The following is a 21,241-nucleotide window of genomic DNA, read 5'->3' on the forward strand; positions in this document are numbered from 1 at the left end:
TGGAGTGGAGAGATAAGAGACTTGAGATAGGGGCACCTTGGTGAGGCTTTGGCAATAGCCCAGGTGATAGGAGATGAGGATCTGAAGTAGGGTGGCTTCTGTCTGAGTAGAGGGAAGGTAGGGCAGGGTGGATGTGAGAGAAGTTGTGGCAGGAACTAGCCACTGATTGGACTGAGGTTACGAATCCGAGTGACCTGAAGATACTCTCGAATAGAAGTCAGGAAGTTTGAAAGAGGGCTGGGTTTAGGGGAAGATAAGGAGTTCTACTTTGGACTTGATCAGCACCATGCCTGGCACAGAGTAGACACTTAATAAATGCTTGTTGGTTGACCAACATGCCGAATTTGATGTCTCCAGGGCATCCAATGTGAAATGGCCAGCCTGCCACTGGTGATCAAGACACTACGGGGAGAGATGGGCTTGTGAATTATCCATCTAAAGATCATAATCTCATGAGAATTGATTAAGTCACCAAATGAGATACCAGGATAGATCCTCGAGGAACACATGCACTTAGAGCTCTTACCTACAGCATGATGTGGATGATGATCCAGTAAATGAAACGGAGAAGTAGTCAGACAGGAGAATCTGCTGAGCCTCCATCCCTGAGGCGAAGGAGAGTTGAACTAGGGAGGGGTATTTAGATTCCCCCTCTGGAGTCAAGGCAAGATAGCACCATCAGTGGTCAGGAATACAGTGTCACCTGTGGGAAACCAGATCTAAGTGAGAGTGTGGGAGTAGTGGTGATAAAGTCCTTAGAGGAGCAAGTATCAGGGATTAGAGAAGGGCTAAGAGTGTTACATGTAGCTCGGAGGTAAAGAAAGACGAAGGCTGAGAAAAGACTATTAGCTCTAACAAGAGATTGTTAGTCATTTTGGAAAGCGCAGTTACAATGGAGTGATAAGCGCAGAAGTTAGTGAGGGCCTGGTTGAAGTTCAATAAATTTATCTCATAGCCATGCATCCAGTCTGTGTGGTTTACCCTTGTCATTTTTCAGTAGTGTCCAACTTTTCCTGACACTGTAGACCATAGCTGTCCATGGAATTTTCTTGGCAAGGATGCTGGAATGATTTGCTATTTCCTTCTCCCCTGGATACAGTGGATCCTTTTGTCAGAGGTTATGTGACTTACCCAGGGTCACACAGCTAGTGTCTGAGGCTGGATTTGAACTTAGGTCTTCCTGACTCCAAGCCCACTGCTCTAACCACTGAGTAACAACTGCCCTATGGTTTCCCCTAGCTTAATTCATCATTATGTGTGGTAGAATGGCATAAGTAATCAGGGACTGATGTTTGTCAAGAAATGAGCAACAATAAGAAAAACACTGAGTGTTGGAGTTGGTGATGAGGACACAGAATAGGGTTAGATGAAACATAGGAAGAGATAGAATGATTATGATAGGAGAATATCAATTTTTTATCAAAGAAGAGAATATGTGTAGGTAAGTATGAGATTCAATGATAGCACTGTGAGTTGCTGAGGTACTGTATGAGAATGGCATGGAATAAGAGAAGGTTTTGGATCTGGGAAGTTATGGTGTTTGAAGGTGTATGAACATGTGGGCAGTTAGGTGGCTCAGTGGATAGAGTGACAGATCTGGAAGAGGTTCTGGGTTCAAATTTAGTCTCAGATATGTCCTAGCTATGTGAACCTGGGCAAGTCACTAGCTCTTACCACTCTTTTGCCTTAGAACCAATTGGTTCTAAGATAGAAGGTCCGGTCTTTAAAAAAGGGAGGGGTTATGAGCATGAATATGGAAATCTACAAGTAAGAGCTGAAGAAGAGAGAAATTCCATGAGGAAGGGCTGACCTCCTTGTAAAAGGAAGGAGGATGACCTGGGGATAGTAGACAACAGGCATTTCTATATGTATATGGTGAGAAGTGTTGGAAAGAGTGAGCTTCCCCTCTTATGGTGAAATGCTGATGGGAAAGTTGGTGGCCAGCAGTCAGTCACCAGGAACTTTGGGAGCAGGAAAATGCTGGCAGTGTCATGTTTAATCCTGGGCGTGGACATCCTTTCATTGCTAGTACCATCACTGGGAAAGTGGTCCTTAAAGATAGTCCTGGAACTGGAAACATGACTGAGAAACACTAGAAAAAGCAAACGCTAAGGAGGTAAATTGCCTGTGAACTTGCCCCAAGGCTGTCACAAGAGTCCAGGGAATGCTCCAGGCAAGGAAACTTCAAGTAATGGTTGGTGAAGTGCTGAAAATGGGCGCGCCATTCTTTGATGGATGGGTAGCAAATGTGCCTAATCAGATCTCTTCCCCATTTGTATTCAAGCTGTTGTTGAACGGGCCTTTTCCAAAGATGTTCTATACTAAAGTTCCAGAGAGAATTTGCTTCCCATTTTCGTTGCAAAACCGGGAGACAAGCTATCGTGAAGACTTTCCATTAATATCCAGTTACTAACATGAGTGCACCATCTGATGAAAGTTGGGAAGAATAATTTTAGACCTCCAGCACAGGTTGAATCAAGGGTGGTACCTAAGAACCCAACACCACCTGCCAGTTTCCAGTAGGATGCTCTAGTGAGGATGATGTTTCTGAGAAAAAAGGAGACTCTGGTCAGCTGCATTTAAATCGGGTGCCGTGCAACAGATGTGGGAGGGGGAGGGAATGCCAAAGTCACTGTTTGCAGTAAGATTGCAATACCAGATGATTTAGGCATTGAAGGAAAAACAATGGAAAATCCCAACATGGGTTTTAGTGACAAATGGACCCATTCCATGGGCATAGATGACTTCATTCGATTGCTACATGGATTCAACACAGAACGCAAAATAATAAAGAGAATACTTTAGACTCAAGAAGCCATAGTTTTACTTTCTAGAACTAATGATATAACGAAGAAGGTGGACCTCCATTTTTTTACAAAGATAACCACCAAACATCTCACAGGTTTTATGATTAAGACTCATCCTTTCATCATGTAATATCTTTTAAAGGTTGTATTTGTTCTGTGCTTTTATAAGTGTTCAGACTTTAAGTACTTTTGGGCATGGAATGGCCAAGTCATTGACACTCCAGACCAAATATAGTTCTCTCCAAAAGTCAATAGCTCCAATACATGGACAAACATCACCTGAACCTTCTTACTTCTACCTGTTCATTTCCTAAAACTAACATCAGATTTACTGCTATTTCTAGGGGCCTTTTCTTTTGCTTATATATCGAGATAGATGAGAAGAATATTTTAAAATAGAAAATATGTTTTATTCTCTAATTCCCCATATCGTCTTCTCTGATTTATCCAACATTCATTTCCCTTATTATGAACTCCTCCCCCCCTCCATTTATTCATCTGCATCCATTTGACCCTTCTTACCTTCTTTGGCTTAGTCCCCTTTTCCATTGCTATGGGCAGAAAGATACACTGGGAGACACATGGAACCTGAGATTCACAACTTATCTCTGATTGCTCTGTGACTTCAGGCAAGACACTTCATCCCTGGGCCAAAGTGCCAAATGACTTCAACATAAGGAATGTTGCAAATGAATTAGAGGATCGAGGGAGAAGTTACTTCTCTGACCGCACAAAGATTAGAGATCATGACAAAAGATTAAATGGATCATTTTGATCACACTTTTTTTTTGCACTAAAAACTCAATGAAGCTAAAGCTAGATCAGAGGTAGCTAAGGTGGGTGGGGGTCTTTGCAGCAGGATTATTGGATAAAGATCTCATTTCCCAGGTTTACAAGTAAATTATTCAAATCTGGAAGAATAAGAGCCATTGCCCCCAAATGATAAAAGGCCAGATGGAATGGTAAGTATTCAGAAGAAAAGCCCCAGCTATTAACAGTCAGGTTTTTTAAAAAGTCATTAATGATTAAAGAAATGCAAAGTAAAGCAATTTTGAGGTTCTTCCTCACACCCACCACCAGATTGGTGGTGGCCAACAACAGATTGGCCAACAAAGGAAAATGACAGATGCTGGAGAGGTTTGGGAGAAAACAAGCATTTTAATGCATTGCTGGTGCAGTTGTGAATTGGCCCAGTCCCCCTGGAAAGCAGTTTGGAACTATGCGCCCCAAATGGCTATATTGTGCACCCCCTTGACTTAGCTGGCAGGCCTAGGCTCAGAAGAGAGTTTCAAAACTGGGGAGGGGATGAGGGACCAATGGATACAAAGATTTCAGTCAGATCTTTTAGATTTGGGGGGAATTAGGAAAGTGCTTATCAGCTGGGCAACAGCTGAAAATTCAGATAAAGAAATAGAATGGAATACTATGGAGAAACAAAGGGAAAGATGGGACCTGGGGAAGGCTTGCAGGGGAGGAGGAGGAGGAAAATGAGGAGAAAGAGAAGAGCAATTTATACCATAGCAACTGTAGAAATACAACTGACTTGGAAATCAAGCCCGCAGGGCTCTGCATCAATGCAATGCCCAGCCACGTTTCCAGAAAGGAGGTGATGCCTGATCCTCCCCCTCGGACCGAATTGATGGGCTCAGCATGCAGAGGGAAAGGCATATTTTCGTTCAGGGCCAACGTGGGAATTTTGTTCTGCTTTACTACCCTTATTTTGTCGGGAGAATTTCTTTCGTTTCCAATAGTGTGGAAGAGGGGTGAAGGGGGGCGAACGCTGATTTTTGTCAATTGAAAAAAAGATTTAATTAAAAGGAAAAGGGAGCGCCAGGGCACAGACCCCAACGCCTTCCCAGGAGGCTAAGCGATCGGTGGTAAATTAGAGGCAAAAAGTAAGACCCGGCTCCACGGTGCCTCTCCTTTCCAGGCAGATGAGCCCTGGTACGCTGTAGCTAAGGGGGCATTCTGTGCCCCTCACCCAGGGCACTCCAGGTCCCAACTCTCCGCCTTGGTGCGGTCTGTTCCCCCTGCCCAGAATGCTCTTCACGCTCCCCTTTAGAGCCCCCGACTTCCTTCAAGGCTCAGCTGAGGCCCCTTTGCAGGACTCTTCCCTGCCCACCCCCGTCGCGGGGGTCTCCTCTACACAATCCATCTCCCCCCCTCCCGCCCGGGTCTCTGCCCTTTGGCCTGCCACAGGGCGGCCAAGGTGAGCGCTCACTAACGAACGCTTTTCTGCTCCTAAACGAGGCGACCTTCCCTGACAGGTAGTGAGGTAGCCCCCGAACGGATTCCCTCCTTCCTGGCTCTAGTGCCGGGGGCTTAGCCTTCTGGTTGGGGTCTGTCGGAGTCGTGGTCCAGCCGCCCCTGAAATACTGCTCGGGGCCGTGGTTTGGGCGAGCTCGAGCCGTTTTTGCTTTAATTTGGAACGAAATGGGGCCCGAACACACATTTATCATTTACCCCAATAGAAAAAAATATCGGCCCTCCTCCCCACCCCAGCCCAGCCCGTGGCCAGGACCAAGGCCACCTCCCTTGGCCAGGACCAAGGCCACCTCCCTTGGCCTCAGCCCTGGCAGTGAGCAGTCTCCGGCGCCGCCTCCGCCTCCCTCCCTCCCTGCCTGCCTGCCTGCCTCCTCCCTCCCTGGGTGTGTGTCTGTGTATGTGTACGTGTGTGTGTGTGTGTGTGTGTGTGTGTCTGCGCCGCCGTGGAGCCATAGTCGATTGCGGCAGATTTTTGTCCCTCCGCGCTCGCCCTCTCTCCTTCTCTCCCCCCGCCCAGCCCCCACCCCCGGCGGCGGCGGCGACTCCAGACTGCAGCCCCCCACCCGTTCCTTCCCTCTTCCCTCGGCAAGCTCGCAGCGGCAGCAGCGACAGCGGCTGTGGCAGAGGCTCCTGTGGCTCTTCATTCTCCTCATCCTCCTCCTCCTCCTCCTCGCTCTTCTCCTCCTCCTCCTCCTCCTCGCCCTCCGCCTCCTCCTCCTCGCTCTCCTCCTCCTCCTCCTCCTCGTCTTCCTCGTCGTCGTGTGGGGGAGGCGGCGGCGGCGGCGGCGAGATGCACCCGAGCGCGCCGAGCTACCCCACAGCCTCGCTGTACGTGGGGGACCTGCACCCGGAGGTGAGCGAGGCGATGCTGTACGAGAAGTTCAGCCCGGCCGGGCCCATTCTCTCCATCCGTGTCTGCAGGGACATGATCACCCGGCGCTCCCTGGGCTACGCCTACGTCAATTTCCAGCAGCCGGCGGACGCGGAGCGGGCCCTGGAGACCATGAATTTCGATGTGATCAAGGGCAAGCCGGTGCGCATCATGTGGTCCCAGCGGGACCCGTCCCTGCGCAAAAGCGGTGTGGGCAACATCTTCATCAAGAACCTGGACAAGTCCATCGACAACAAGGCCCTCTTCGACACCTTCTCGGCCTTCGGTAACATCCTCTCCTGCAAGGTGGTGTGCGACGAGCACGGCTCCAAGGGCTACGGCTTCGTGCACTTCGAGACCCGCGACGCGGCCGAGAGGGCCATCGACAAGATGAACGGGATGCTGCTTAACGACCGCAAGGTATTCGTGGGCCGCTTCAAGTCCCGCAAGGAGAGGGAGGCCGAGCTGGGGGCGCGGGCCAAGGAGTTCACCAACGTGTACATCAAGAACTTTGGGGAGGACATGGACGACCTGCGGCTCAAGAGGCTCTTCGGGAAGTTCGGGCCCGCCCTGAGCGTCAAAGTCATGACGGACGAGAGCGGGACGTCCAAGGGCTTCGGCTTTGTCAACTTTGAGAGGCACGAGGACGCCCAGAAGGCCGTGGAGGAGATGAACGGCAAGGAGCTGAACGGCAAGAAGATCTACGTGGGCCGCGCGCAGAAGAAGGGGGAGCGGCAGACGGAGCTCAAGCGCAAGTTCGAGCAGCTGAAGCAGGACAGGATCACCCGCTACCAGGGGGTGAACCTGTACGTCAAGAACCTTGACGACGGCATCGACGACGAGCGCCTGCGCAAAGAGTTCTCCCCCTTCGGCACCATCACCAGCGCCAAGGTGATGATGGAGGGGGGCCGCAGCAAAGGCTTCGGCTTCGTCTGCTTCTCCTCACCCGAGGAGGCCACCAAAGCCGTCACAGAGATGAACGGCAGGATCGTGGCCACCAAGCCCTTGTACATCGCGCTGGCCCAGCGCAAAGAGGAGCGCCAGGCCCACCTCACCAACCAGTACATGCAGAGGATGGCGAGCGTCCGGGCCGTGCCCAACCCCGTCCTCAACCCCTACCAGCCTCCCTCGGGCTACTTCATGACCGCCATCCCCCAGACTCAGAACCGGCCGGCCTACTACCCGGCCAGCCAGATGGCTCCGCTCAGGCCGAGTCCTCGCTGGACCTCGCAGGGCGCCAGGCCTCATCCGTTCCAGAACCTGCCCGGGGCCATCCGCCCAGCAGCCGCTCGGCCACCCTTCGGCTCCATGCGGCCCACATCCTCGCAGCTGCCGCGGGGGGTGGGGGCCTCCCAGCGCATCGTCAACAGCTCCACTCAGGCCCTGGGGCCGCCCCTGGGGGCCTCTGCAGGGGCTGCCGGAGCTCCCGGTGTCCGGATGGGCCCACAGTACAAGTATGCAGCGGGGGTTCGCAACCCGCAGCATCATGTCAACGTCCAGCCCCAGGCCAGCGTGCAGCAGCCTGCCGTGCACGTGCAAGGCCAGGAGCCTCTGACGGCCTCCATGCTGGCGGCGGCTCCTCCTCAGGAGCAGAAGCAGATGCTGGGGGAGCGGCTGTTCCCGCTCATTCAGGCCATGCACCCGAGCCTGGCCGGCAAGATCACCGGCATGCTGCTCGAGATCGACAACTCGGAGCTCCTGCACATGCTCGAGTCCCCGGAGTCCCTGCGCTCCAAGGTGGATGAAGCCGTGGCGGTCCTGCAGGCCCACCAGGCCAAGGAGGCCGCCCAGAAGGCCGTGAAGAGCGCCGCCGCCACCAACGTGCCAGCCGTTTAGGGGGGAAGCCCGAGCCTGTGCTTCCCCTGCCGAAAACCCAGCATTGTGAACTTTGCCAAATGTGAACTCGAGGAGAACTGGAGGACTGTGGACTCTGTACCGGGCGGCGCGGGGCTGGGCCTCCGCTACTGCTTGAGCGACTGACTGACTGACTGACCGACTGACTGAGTGCTGGAGCGATTGCTTGGGGGGGGAGAGGAAGGGGGGGAGAGAGACAGAAAGAGAGAGAGACATTGAGAGAGGGAGAGAGAGACAGAGAGAGAGGAGGGGAACCGGCAAAACGGGAAAACTCTAAAAACCAGTTCATGTTCTACGGGGGGGTGGGGGGGTGGGGGGCGGGGGGGGGGCAACACTGTACAAAGTGTCACGTGTTCCTTTCTTTCAGGTTGTCGTTGTTTACTCCGGAGAAGCTCCGAGCTTCTGGCGCCGCTCTTTAGCTAGCAGAGCCCGAGCTGAGCCAGGGAACTGTGCTTGGATTGTCAAATTCGTGCTTTAATAATAAAAAATCCTTAAACTGTAAAAAAGTGAAATCAAATAGGAATGTGGTTCCCCCGAAAGCCAAACCACCCAAATTTAATCCCAAATCAGAAAAAAATAATCGAGGGGGGAACCAGGCAACAACCTTTAAAACTCCCAACTTCAGCTCCGTCTGTATTTCTTGGTGGCTTCTTTCGACTCCGTGAGCCCCTTAAGACTGGCGCTGGGAGTTGAGGGTGCCGCAATTGATTTGACACTGCAATCCTAAATCTTAGATTTACGGCTCCAAAGGAAGTGACTTCATTGTTTTGAAGGGCAGCCCTAGTGAGAGCTGACCCGCCTTAGTCTGGCCTGGAGCTTTCCCTCGAATCCAAGCGTTCCCTTTTCCCGCTACGGGCCATTGGCTGCGGGCTTTGGCGGCTCCGGGTCGGGCACTTCACTTCATGGATTCTTTCCTGTTTACCTTTTCAATCGCGGTTTCAACTCTTGGTTTGCAAACTGCTCCTCGGCCAGCCGAGCGTGCGCGCGTGCTGTGGCCATTTGTGAGAATGTTGTTAGCCAGGGCTTTGGCAAATGTGCCATTTGTTCTTGGCCTTGCTGTTGTGTTTGCTGCTGCTGCTCTTTGTGATAGCTCCAAGTCTTAAAAGGTTGTAAAGTTTCCAAATACTTTCATTGTTCAACTCATTCAATGTTCCTAATCATGTTGTTACCAAATGAGGAAACTGAGGCTCCCAGGCGCCTGGCCCAGGCTGCTAAATACTGCATAGCCTGGTGCTCCTTGGAGAGCTCTTTGGGGGTCTCGGCTTCTTCACTTAGAAAACAAGTGTTGGATTGAGCCATTCCAGGGCCCTCCCAATTCTAGAACTCGGTGAACTCCCACTGGGAGCAAAGCTGCCCTTGTGTCTTGCCTTCCTTGGCTAAGGGAAGCTCTATTCCCACCCACCACAACTGGGCTTGAATTGGGACCTGAATGAATGAATGAGCAATGATTTCGTGTGTGCGCCTTATATGTGAAGAAGCATTGTGCCAAATTCTGGAATACAAATAGAAAATGAAAGCAGTTTCTGCTTTCGAGGAGTTCATCTTCTAAAAAGGGGGTCAGTGGGGGGCAGCTGGGGGGCTCAGTGGATTGAAAGCCAGGCCTAGAGATGGGAGGTCCTAGGTTCAAATCTGGTCTCAGCCACTTCCCAGCTGTGTGACCCTGGGCAAGTCACTTACAACTCCATTTCCCTAGCTCTTCTGCCTTGGAACCAATGCAGAAAATTGATTCCAAGATGGAGGGTAAGGGATTTAAAGAAGGGGGGGGTGGGGGGTGGGGGGGAAGACAGTACATTAAGAGGCTTCAGATGTCAATCAAATAGCAAGACAGATGGAAATGCATCTTCTGTAGTGTCATTTAAATCAATAAAACTGATGGTGCCAAGGACTTTGGTGAGAATTTTGCTTTTTGGTTCTCTAGTAGCTGTGGCTACTGAGGAAGCTGGGCCTTTGGCAGCCTCCAAGGCAATAGCCAGGTCACATCTTTACAAGGGTGCTTGCCCTTACTGATGATTACACAGCCAGTCATTTGGGAGGTTTTCTTCTTCTGAGGGTTCTCGAGTTTACCTGCTCACTGGTGGTAGTGGTAGTTTTAGCAGAGATGGCAAACCCCTTCCCCAGGCCACTCCTCTGCATGGGAAGGAATGGAAGTGGAGCACATGGCCTAAGGGCCAGTACTCTTCCTGGGTCTCATACTGCTTGTCAGCAACCCTGAGCAGTCTGGTCTCAGGGAGGTGAAGTAGTTAGAGCACTGGCTGGAGTCAGGAAAGCCAGAGTACAAATCTGGCCTCAGACACTAGCTGTGTGACCACTGAAATTCTGCTGGCCTCAGTTTCCTAAACTGTAGAATGGGAACAATAATAGTACCTACCTCCTAGGGTTTTTGTGAGGATAAGATGAGGTAATAGTCAGAACACTATTTTGTACAGTGCCTGACACATAATAAGTGATCAAAATATATGTATTTCCTCCCTTCTTTCCTTTCTCCCCCCCTCCTGCCCTGCCTTCCTTCCGTCCATCTTCCTTCATCCCTCCTTCCTGCCTACCTTCCTACCTTTCTGCTTTGTCCCTTCCTTCCTACCTTCCTGCTTTGTCACTTTTCTTGCTCCTTACCTTCCTTCCTTCCTCCCTTCATTCCTCCCCTCTTTCCTTCTCTCCCTTCTGATCAATCTGATCACCAAGCACTGCTGAATGGGAGAAGGAGGTAGACTACAAATATGGAAGAAGATGAGTTTTTGCTTATGTCAAAACATTTTCCAGCTCTGGCTTTAGTTGTGAAGAAGGTGGGAATCAGGGTGCCAAACTGGTTCCATGAACCATACCAGAAAATCTGCTCTCCACCTTTTAGCCACTCCATACAGACTCCCAACATTCAAGGAATTTACAATTTGTACCTGCTTTGATTTTGTTGTTTCATATAGACCTGTTTATGTCTGTATTTTCCCCCACAAGTATGTAAGTCCCTTTCACTTTTGTCTTTGTATTCCCAGCATGCCCAGGAAAGAAAAAAACAGGTCCTTAAACAAATAGTGGATCCATTGCTGGGGAGATGAAATAAAACCACGGATGATGGGAGGCTGGCCAGGGAGAGTAGGGAAATCTCTGGACTTCAAATCCCTGGGTTTCAATCTAGTGCCATCACTTCCTAGGGATAAGACCTGGAATAAATCACTCCATCTATCTGGGCCTCAATTGTCTCAGTTGTAAAATAATGGAATTGGATTAGGTGATGTCCAATGTCCCTTCCAGCTGACATTCTATGACACGAAAAGAAGATTGTGTGTATGGGGGGGGGAGGACTGGGAAGGGAATAAGTATTTATTAAACACCTACTACTGTGCCAGGTAGTTCACTATTATTATCTCCACTCTACAGTCAAGGAAAACGGAGTTAGGCAGACATTAAGTGAATTGTCCAGTGTTGCATAGCAAGTGTCTGAGGCTGAATTTGAACTCGGGTCTTCCTGACTCTAGCCCAGCTCTCTATCCACTATGCCTTACCCAAATAGTTGGTTCAGGTAGCAAGTACTGTGGGAACTTAAAAAAGGAAAAGCCAAGTGAAGCTTTACTGAAGAGCTAATCTCCTCTGACCTCCCATGGTTTCCAGGTTGCAATCCTAGCTCTCACTTACTACCCATATGGCCTGCGGCAAATCATTGAACTTCTCCTTGTTTCACTTTCCCTACTTGTAAATGGGTTTGACTGGATGACCCGGAAACTTTAAATTTGGGACCCGGTGACTTCCCCGGATTTCTGGACACAGACGCCACTCAATCCGTGTTTATGGATTAGTATGACTAGAGTCAAAAACAGACACAGAGAAATAAACAAAAGAGTCAGAAGAGTTCTTTCGTTTGTTTTTGTGCTCCTGGGTCAATATAATGCTCTAGTCTAGCAAGTGACAGGTTTGATTTTTTTTTTTCTTTTCAAAAAGAGACCTATGGGTAAAACTGTGAGTGCCAGAACAAGCCAGAAGCAGAACCATAGATTTAGGAACCAACAAGGGTTTGCTCAGTTTGCCAGCAAGGGAAATTTACAAAACGGGACCAAGGACAAAGATTATATAGGCTTCGATTAAGGCAGAGGTAAATTGGGTATGGATACCTCTTGACTGGATAGAGCTTGGCCCTGGGAACTCGAGGCTAGGAATAAGGGTTGTATAAACAAGAAAGGCTCTTGTTTGGGTTAGCTATTTCTCCTGACCCTGCCCTTATAAGATAGGAATATTCCAGGTACTTACTGTTTCAGCACAAAGGAAGCAAGATCAGGAGCTGAAATACAAACAGGGTCAGGGCAGGATAGAAAAACTACACACAAAATGAAGTCGCTTCATTTTTCTCAGATATCTAGTATGTAATACTCTAGAAAAAGCCTTCACTGGACTAGGAGTCAGCATCAGACTTTCATGCCTTGGTCAACCTTGGTTCTTCCACTCTTACAATATCCTCCCTAATCCTGAATACTGGCTCTGCCAACAAATACCTGTCACCTGGGGCAGGCTTCCTAACCAACCTAAGCTTCAACTTCTTCATTTGTCAAATGGGAATAAAATTTCTGTCCTATCCACCTCACCATGTTTGTTTAATGGTCACAGAATATACTTTAAAGAATATGAAATATTACACACATATGCTAGAAGAGAAATGAATTAGAAATGTAAAATATGTTATGGAAAATAAGGTGGGTGGAATAATCAAGAAAATGGGGAAAATGAACATTTGAGTTTATTGAGCTGTTTTATATTTATGAGCAGACATGATAAGTAACTGATGGAATGTCTGTGATTATTTTTGCTTCATTTGCTGATAAGAAAAGACCATCAAATAATGTACACAGCAAATTCTTGGCTTCCAAAAACCATTGGCAAATGGTTCATCCTGGAGATTTGCATTTTTCAGATAGTTATTTCTATAAGGAATAACACATCCTGGAATCATTTTTGATATCTATTGCTCATGTGTAAGCTTTCTTAAATAGATGCTAAGTATAATTAACCTTTTGTTTTGGGTGTGTCAGGGCCATCCCTTTCAAGTACTGTGTTGTACTATAATTATACAGTGATGTCTTTAGGGACAATAATGCAAAGGGTCCCTCATGCCAAATGGGAGCCGAGCTGACTTACCTTTGGACCGGCGCTCTTATACTTTCTGTGTTGTAGTTGTTTTTCTCTCTGTCACTTCTCATTAACATCTGTGTACCTGCCTCTAGTAGCCCTCCTCACCTTTTCTAATTTGCTGCTTCTAATCTTTTTGTTTTCTTACTTAGTTCATATTTATCTTCATTAGACACCCTTGCTTCTATCTGCCCACAGCTTACTCCTAGTCTCACTTCAAACTCTTTGTACCTCGAGTCCACTTTTAAAAAATTGGCTTTTTCCAGATTACATGTAGATACAAGTTTGAATAATCATTTTGTGACATTTTGTGACCCATGTTCTCTCCCTCCCTCAAAGGGCAGATGATGACATAGGTTGTACATGTGTTATCATATAATACACATTTCTATGTTCATCATATTGTGAAAGAAGATGCCCATCTCTTGCACTAGAGAAAAAAATAATGGAGGAAATAAAGTGCAAAATGGTATGCTTCAGTCTGCATTCAATTCCTTCTAGAGCAATGGCCCTTTTCCTCCTGAGTTCCTTGGAGTTGTCCTGGATCTTTGCTTAATAGTTCAGTCATTTGCAGTTAATCGTTGTATTTTACTGCTGTTACTGTGCACAGCATCCTCCTGGTTCTGCTCACTTCACTTAGCATCACCTCATATAAGTCTTTCCAGATATTTTTTTCTTGAGCATCTTGTTTGTCATTTCTTATGGCACAATAGTGTTCCATTACAATCATGCACCACAAATTGCTCAGTCATCTCCCAATGGGTTGACATCCCTTCAGTTTCCAGTTCTTTGCCACAACACCAAAAAAAAGCAACTAGAAATATTTTTTGTACAAGTAGGTCCTTTCCCTCTATCTTTGATCTCTTGGAATACAGACCCCAATACAGTGGTATTTCTGGGTCAAAAGGGTATGTATAGTTTTATGGCCCTCTAAGCATGGTTCCAAATTGCTCTCCAGAATGGCTGTATCCATTCACAGCTCCACCAACAGTGCATTGATGTCCCAATTTTTCCACATGCCCTCCAACATTTCCCCTTTATCACTTCCCCTTTTTGTTATACTAGGTAGTCTGATAGTTATGAAGTGGTACATCAGAGTTGTTTTAATTGGCATTTTTCTAACTAATAGTGATTTGGAGCATATTTTTATATGACTAATGATAGTCTTAATTTCTTCATCTGAGAATTCCTGTTCATATCATTTGACCAGTTGTCAATTGGGAATGTGCTGCTTCTAATCTGATGAAGGTTGGGAAACTGGATCACCAAGTTTATCAGAATTCTGTATAAAATAGAAGTAAATAATTTCTTAGTGAGGACCTTTTGAGCACCCATGAGTTAAAATCATAAATTTTGGTGCTTGGATTATAGCAGAGTGGTATAGTAGCAAGAATACTGTACTTGACAGTAAAGGAAAATAATAAATGTTGGAGGGGATGTGGCAAGGTTGGACATTAATTCATTGCTGGTGGAGTTGTGAACTGATCCAACCATTCTGGAGGACAATTTGGAACTATGCCCAAAGGGCGATAAAAGACTGTCTGCCCTTTGATCCAGCCATAGCACTGCTGGGATTGTACCCCAAAGAGGTAATAAGGAAAAAGACTTGTACAAGAATATTCATAGCTGCGCTCTTTGTGGTGGCAAAAAATTGGAAAATGAGGGGCTGCCCTTCAATTGGGGAATAGCTGAACACATTGTGGTATATGATAGGGATGGAATATTATTGTGCTCAGAGGAATAATAAAGTGGAGGTTTTCTATGTGAACTGGAAGAACCTCCAGGAACTGATGAAGAGAACATTATACACAGAAAGTGAAACATTGTGCAACAATACAATGTGATGGATTTTGCTAATACAAGATAAGCCTGAGAGACTTATGAGAAAGAATGCTATCCACATCGAGAAAAAGAACTGTGGGAGTAGAAAAACAAATGACTTGCATTTGTTATGGATATATAATTTGGGATTTGGGTTCTAAAAGATTGCTCTATTGCAAAAATGAATAATATGGAAGTAGGTATAAATAATAACATTTGTATAACCCCATGGAAGTGCTTATTGGATCTGGGAGGGAAAGAAAACTAAATATGGAAACATGGAAACATGGAGGGTGGGGGCAGTTATTAAGCTCTTCAGTCTATTCTGTCTTATTTTATTGTTTCTAAGATGGGAGCTCTGTGCCAATCTCAGACAGCATGCTTTCCAAGCAATCAAACCCACCATCTCCCAATCAGAAACCTGGCACAAAGAGAGTAAATAAGGGAGGAGAGGCAAAGGCTTGAGTAGGGTCTTTCAGATTCTTTAATGTTTTAATAAATCCAAACTTATCTTGGCCCTCCTCAGTCTCCTATTTCCATTAGGCCGTGGAGGATAACTGATCTCCTGATTACTCTGTTTGTGGGCAAGAGGGTGAGTGCCTCGCAGTGTAGGAAAGGCTATTAAATAAGCCTATGTGAGAATTCCCTGACCAACAAGGCATTAAAGAGAAATTAAAAGCATAAAGCTCTAAGGGACCTTGGCTCTGACTTGTATTAACCTGTTGGAGCCACATCCGATTGTATTGGCCCAACAGGAAAGTCTCCTTGAAGAATTGGCTCATGGAAGAAAATGGCTACAAGGGACCTTTGAAGGTCACTTATTCCATTTCTCCGAATCCTGGGGAAGTGACACTTAAACCTTTTGATGTTGGCAGAGGATCACGTCCAAAGAATTGACAGCCCTGCGCCCTCCGTAGCTTTATTAAAAGACAGAGGGTAGTGGCAGAGTGGTCCTGGCAATGGAAAGGTCCAGAGAGGTTTCAGGGATGCTTTTTCCTTGCCTGGTTGTCTGGGATGGGATCAGTTCTTTGGGCGATTGCAGCCTTGCCTTCCCCAAGGATCCGATGTCACTTTACCCATAGTTTATGGTGGCCTGCAGGCCTTTACCTCAAGTTGTTTCCCCAGTTAGGAGGGGTGCAAACCACAATGCAAATGATGCATCAGTATTACGATAGGCTAATCACCCTGGGGAGACTTGCCATCAAAATTTGGCTAGTTGTGCGCAGGCTCCAAGGAGGGGAAGCCCCTGGCTCACTGTGCCCATGCTGACTGCTGTCCACATCCTTCTAGCAAGCAGACTGCAAGGCAGCCACCATCACTTTCAATCAATCAATCAAAGAACAAGCTTTTAAGTACATCCAGGCATCAGGAACAAAAGGGTGGGAATGGCCCAATCCCTGCCAGGTGCGGGCTTACATTCTATAAGAGCATTCAAACGAAACAGCCAGTAAGACCTTCTCTCACTTCCCTTGGACACATGCAAATTCAGGTCTACACCACAGGCAATCAAAGAAAGCCAAGGCAGAAACACATGGAAAATCAATTATTTCAATGATGTTTCATTTCCCAGGCAGAAGAAAGCAGCTCACCCAGTCTTGCACACCCACAGAAGTACTAGGGTGACTCATTACATTGGGCCATGCCAAATAGGAGCTCCAGCACTGGGAGTTTGGGCTTGTGACAAGCCACTTCCCTACAGGGCAGGGCTCTCTCCGTTCCAGGAAGGCTTTTTAGGTCTTGGGAATGGCCCCACCGTACCAGAGCAGGGATGCTGGGAGCTACAAAATGCAAAGCAAGTTCCTGATAAGGAGCCCAGATCAAGCAATAGCAGGGCCAGGGTCTGGAAGGTCTGCAAGCATATGGGTAGCATTGCACAGAGCTCAGAGAGACAGAAAATACCAATGGAGATCATGTGTATGCATGTATATGCAAATGTCTGTGGACATCAATGAATGCTGGGGAAATGTAGATGTGGATCTAAATATGGCTGTGTATGTATGTATGTATGTATGTATGCATGTGTGTAGACATATATCTGTTTATTTATTATTCTATCTCCTTCCCTTAGCACAGAGGAAGAGCTCCACACATCAGGTACTGGACAGGCTCTGGACTTTTGACAGCCTGGCTCCATCTATGGGAACGGAGAGAGACAGAGGTATGGAGAAAGAAGGATGGAGAGACAGAGAAAGAGAGACACAGAGAGAGATAGAGACAGAGAGAAAAAGCAAGAGACAGAGGAGAAAGGGAGAGAGAGAGACATATACATACAGAGAAAGAAGAGACAAAAAGAAAGAGAACAGAGATGACGAACAGAGAGACAGATGCAGAGAACAGAGACAGAGAGGGAGGGAGTGAGAGAGAGAGAAGCAGAGAGAGAGCAGCTAAGAGACAGACAGAAAGTAGAAAAGAGAGAGATAAGAGAAAGAGAGGTAGAGAGCCAGAGGAGGGTTAGGGATTGTGAAACATGGAGGAAAGGGAGCTGAAGGGTAGGAGAAAGGGTTAGAGAAAGGAAGGGAAAAAGAAGTAATTAGGGCAGTTTCTTGGATATCTATGGAGGAGAGAGCTAGAAGAAAAGGTCTTGAGCCTTGTGAATAGGACCAGAAAGTTGGATAGAGACACAAGAGAATGGGGATAGGTGTTTGGGGACTGGCCAGGGATGGGGTTGGGGAGTGAACAAAGAAATGAGGAAAGACAGGGATAAAGAGAGAGAGAAGGTTGGGACACAAAGAGACAGAGAGAAAAAAGATAACAGACAGAGAAACAAAGACAGAAAGAGAATGATAGAGAAAGAAGAAAGACAAAAAGAAAGAGATAGAGAGGCAGGAGGGAGGGAGAGGGGAGTAGGGAGGGGAGGAAGAGAGAGAGAGAGACAGGACAGAGATTGAATGATAGAGACAGAGACACAAAGAGATGAGAGAGAGGAGAGAAGAAAACGGAAATAGAGACAAAGACAGATATAGATGAAATAGATAGTGAGAAAGGCAATAGATAATGAATGAAATAGATAACGAGAGAGTCAGAAAAGAGAGGGGAGGAAGGGGAGAGACAGAGGCAGAGGGGAGAAAGAGAGAGGCAAGAGCGAAAAAGAGAGAGATGCAGAGAGAGAGATAGACAGAGGAGAGAGAGACTGAGACATATATAGAGAAAGAAAACGACAGAGAGATACAGAGAAAAATGGAAGGGAAGATACAGAGAGACAAAGAAAAAAGAAAGAGACAGACAGAAAGAAAGAGAGACAGCAATAAAGTAAGAGAGAGATGGAGACCAGGGGGCTAGACAGAGAGAGAGATGAGGGAGAGATGAATAGAGAAACATGGAAAGAGAGAAAAAGGGTGAGAGACAAAAACAGAAGGATAAAGATAGAGACACACAGAGGAAAGAAAAAGAGAGAAAGAAAGTGAAAGAAAGAGTAAGGGGGAGAGAGAAGAGGGGAAGGAGAGAGAGAAGAAAGAGAAATAGAAAAAGAGAGACAGTGAGAGAAACAGAGACAGAAAGAGAAAAAGAGAGTGAGACAAGAGAGACAGATATACACTGAGAAAATATAGATCGAAAGAGAGAGGCAGAGAAAGAGGGATATAAAGACAGAGACACAGAGAGGGAGGGAATTAGGAAAAGAGACAAAGACACAGAAAGAGAGCCAGAGATAGATGAAAAAGAGAATGAGAAATGCAAAGAGAAGAAAAAGAAGGAGTCAGAAACACAGAGAAGGAGGGGAGAGGGTGAGAGCCTGAGAAACCGAGAAGAGAATGAAAGAGGTAAGAAAGAGAGAGGGGAGAGAGAAATAGTAAGGGACAAATAGACAGAGACAGGGACAGAGAGACAGAGAGAGAAGGGGGAGAGGAGAGATAAAAGGGAGAAAATCAGAGATACAAAGAGAGAGATAGAGGGACAAAGACAGAGATTGAGAGGGAGAAAGACAGTGAAAGAGAGAAAGAGAAAGAGAAGAAGCAGGGACTATAGAGAGGTATAAAGAAAGGGATTGGAGAAAGATAGGTAAGTAGGACCCTTTCTTGGGGGTCTAAGAAGGGAAGCGATAGAAGGAAAGACCTTGGCCAGAAAGATGGGTAGAGGGGGTCTAAGAAGGGAAGCGATAGAAGGAAAGACCTTGGCCAGAAAGATGGGTAGAGACACAAGAAATTAGGGATATGGGCTTGGGATCTGGGATGAAAAAGAAGGATGGAGAGAAAAAGGAAGCCTCAAAGAGGAGTGACAGAAAGAGAGCATCAAAGAGAGAAGAAAAAGTGGGACAAAGACAGAGAAATAGAGAGAGAGAGGACAGGAGAGGGGAAAGAGGAACAGAAAGGCAGTTAAATGTAGAGGAGAGAGACAGAGAGAGAGACAGAGAGATAGAGAGATATGAATAGAGAGAAACATGGAGAGAGAGAAAGAGAGAGCATGATAGAGACAGAGACACAAATAGAGGAGGCAGAGAAATAGAGACAGATATAGATGAAACAGATAATGAAAAAGGCAAAGAGAGTCAGAGAGAGGAGGGAGGCAGAGATAGACAGATGGAGGTGATAAAGAGAGAGGGCAGAGAGACCAAAAGAGACAGAGGAGGGAGAGGCTGACAAAGAGAATGATAGAAAAGATGGATATATATATATATATATATATATATATATATATATATAAAACAGCAAAGCAAAAATACAGAGAGACAGAAGGAGAAAGACAAAGAAAAGATACAGAGAAAGATAAATACACAGAGAAAGAAAGACACAGAGATAGAGTGAGTGAGAGAGAGATGAATAGAAACATGGAGAGAAAGAGAAAAAGACAAAAACAGAGAGAAAGATAAAGAGAGAGACTCACATGGAAGGAAAGAGACAGAAAAAATAGATTGAAAGAAAGAGACACAGAGAGATATAGAGTAAAGGGGGAGAGAGAAACACAGAGAGAGGGAAAGAGAGGACAGAGACACAGAGAAAGAGAGACACAGAAAAAGAGGGATAGAGAAAGAAAGAGACAGAGAGCTGGAAAGAGAAAAAGAAAGTAACAGAGACAAACACACACACAGAGAAACAGAGATAGATTGAAAGAAAGAGGCAGAGAAAGAGAGATATAATGATAGAGACACAGCGAGGGAGGGAGTTAGGGAGAGACAAGAAGACAGAGAGAGAGAGAGAGAAAGAGAATGATAGGGAGAGATGGAGAGAGATATAGAGAAAAAAACAGAGAAGCAAAGATACAGAGAGAGGAGAAAGACAAAGAAAAGAGACAGAGAAAGATACACACAGAGAGTGACAAACACAGAGATAGAGTCAGAGAGAGATAAGAGAGAGATGAATAGAAGAATGGAGAGAAAGAGAAAAAGACAAAAACAGAGAGAAAGAGAAAGACCCACAGAGAAGGAAAGAGACAGAAAAAATAGAGTGAAAGAGACACAGAGAGATATAGAGTAAGGGAGGAGAGAGACAAATAGAGAGGGAAAGAGAGACCCAGAAAGAGAGAGACACAGAAAAAAAGAGACAGTCAGAGAAAGAAAGAGACAGAGAGAGATAGAAAGAGAAAAAGAGAGTGACAGAGACAGGATAGACAGATACACATGGAGAAAAATAGAGATAGATTGAAAGAAAGAGGCAGAGAAAGAGGGATATAATGACAGAGACACAGCGAGGGAGGGAGTTAGGGTGAGACACAAAGGCAGAGAGAGAGAGGCAGAGATGGATGAAAGAGAGAATGAGAAAGGCAGAGAAAGGGATAGAGAGTCAAAGAGAGAGAGCCGAGAGAGAAAGAGGCAAAGAAACAGAGACAGAGATGTATGAAATAGATAATGAGAAAGGGAGAAAAAGGGATAGAGGGAGAGAGTCAGAGAGAAAGGAGAAAGAGAAAGGGGCAAAGAAAAAAGAGAGAGACATAGATGAAACAGAGAATGACAAAGGCAGAGAGCAGGAAATAGAATAAAAAAGAGAAGAGGAATGTAGAGGGTGATGTATTGAGAAACAGAGGAGAGAATGAGTAAAAGAGTTAAGAAATAGGAAGATACACAGAGACAGAGAGAGTGAAATAGAGAGAAAGAGAGAGAAACAGAGAGAATCAGAGATACAAAGAGAGTTAGACAGAGACACCGACAGATAAAATAAGAGGCAGAGAGAGTAACACACAAAAATTGAGAGAGAAAAAAGACAGTGAAAGAGAGAAAGGGGAGACACACAGAGAGCAGAAAAAAAGGGATAGAAAGAGAGAGTGCCAGACACAGAGGAAGCCCAGAGAGATGTGTAGAGACACAAGGGACTAGGGATATGGCTTGGGACCTGGGGTGGGGGCAAAGAAATGAGGAAACAGGGATAAAGAGAGAAACAGTGAGAGAAAGAGGGACAGAAAGAAATACAAAGACTCAGAGAGGAGTGACGACAAAAAGAGAGTGTCAGAGAGAGGGGAGAGAGAGAGAGAGAGAGAGAGAGAGAGAGAGAGAGAGAGGAGAGAGAGAGAGAGAGAGAGAGAGAGAGAGAGAGAGAGAGAGAGAGAGGAGAGAGACTGATAGAGACAGAGACACAAAGAGAGAGGA

General features: G+C 46.4%; 1 protein-coding gene, 1 long non-coding RNA gene and 1 pseudogene across 6 annotated transcripts in view; all 3 read left to right on the forward strand.

Annotated features, from left to right (window-relative positions):
• LOC100032737 (uncharacterized) overlaps window positions 1-21,241 on the forward strand; it is a 245,500-nt gene that overhangs the window by 148,563 nt on the left and 75,696 nt on the right. For 3 of the 5 annotated variants that reach the window (XR_008914597.1, XR_008914599.1, XR_008914601.1), the window contains one exon: window positions 16,796-16,885. The exons of the other annotated variants lie outside the window; for them this stretch is intronic. This is a non-coding gene — a long non-coding RNA (uncharacterized LOC100032737). The remainder of the gene's footprint in view (window positions 1-16,795; window positions 16,886-21,241) is intronic. 5 annotated transcript variants of the gene reach the window in all.
• Window positions 1,223-3,552, forward strand: LOC100619059 (probable dimethyladenosine transferase; annotated as a pseudogene).
• On the forward strand, window positions 5,369-8,086 carry LOC130456116 (polyadenylate-binding protein 1-like). The gene has a single exon (XM_056809005.1). It carries the CDS (start codon window positions 5,470-5,472, stop codon window positions 7,777-7,779), a length of 2,310 nt encoding a protein of 769 aa, XP_056664983.1. The 5' UTR covers window positions 5,369-5,469; the 3' UTR covers window positions 7,780-8,086.

This window comes from Monodelphis domestica, chromosome X, assembly GCF_027887165.1.
Source record: "Monodelphis domestica isolate mMonDom1 chromosome X, mMonDom1.pri, whole genome shotgun sequence".
NCBI lineage: Eukaryota > Metazoa > Chordata > Mammalia > Didelphimorphia > Didelphidae > Monodelphis > Monodelphis domestica.

Excerpts from the sequence above, each read along its gene's own strand:
- LOC130456116 (XM_056809005.1), top strand. The coding sequence starts at position 5,470 with ATGTGTACGTGTGTGTGTGTGTGTGTGTGTGTGTGTCTGCGCCGCCGT.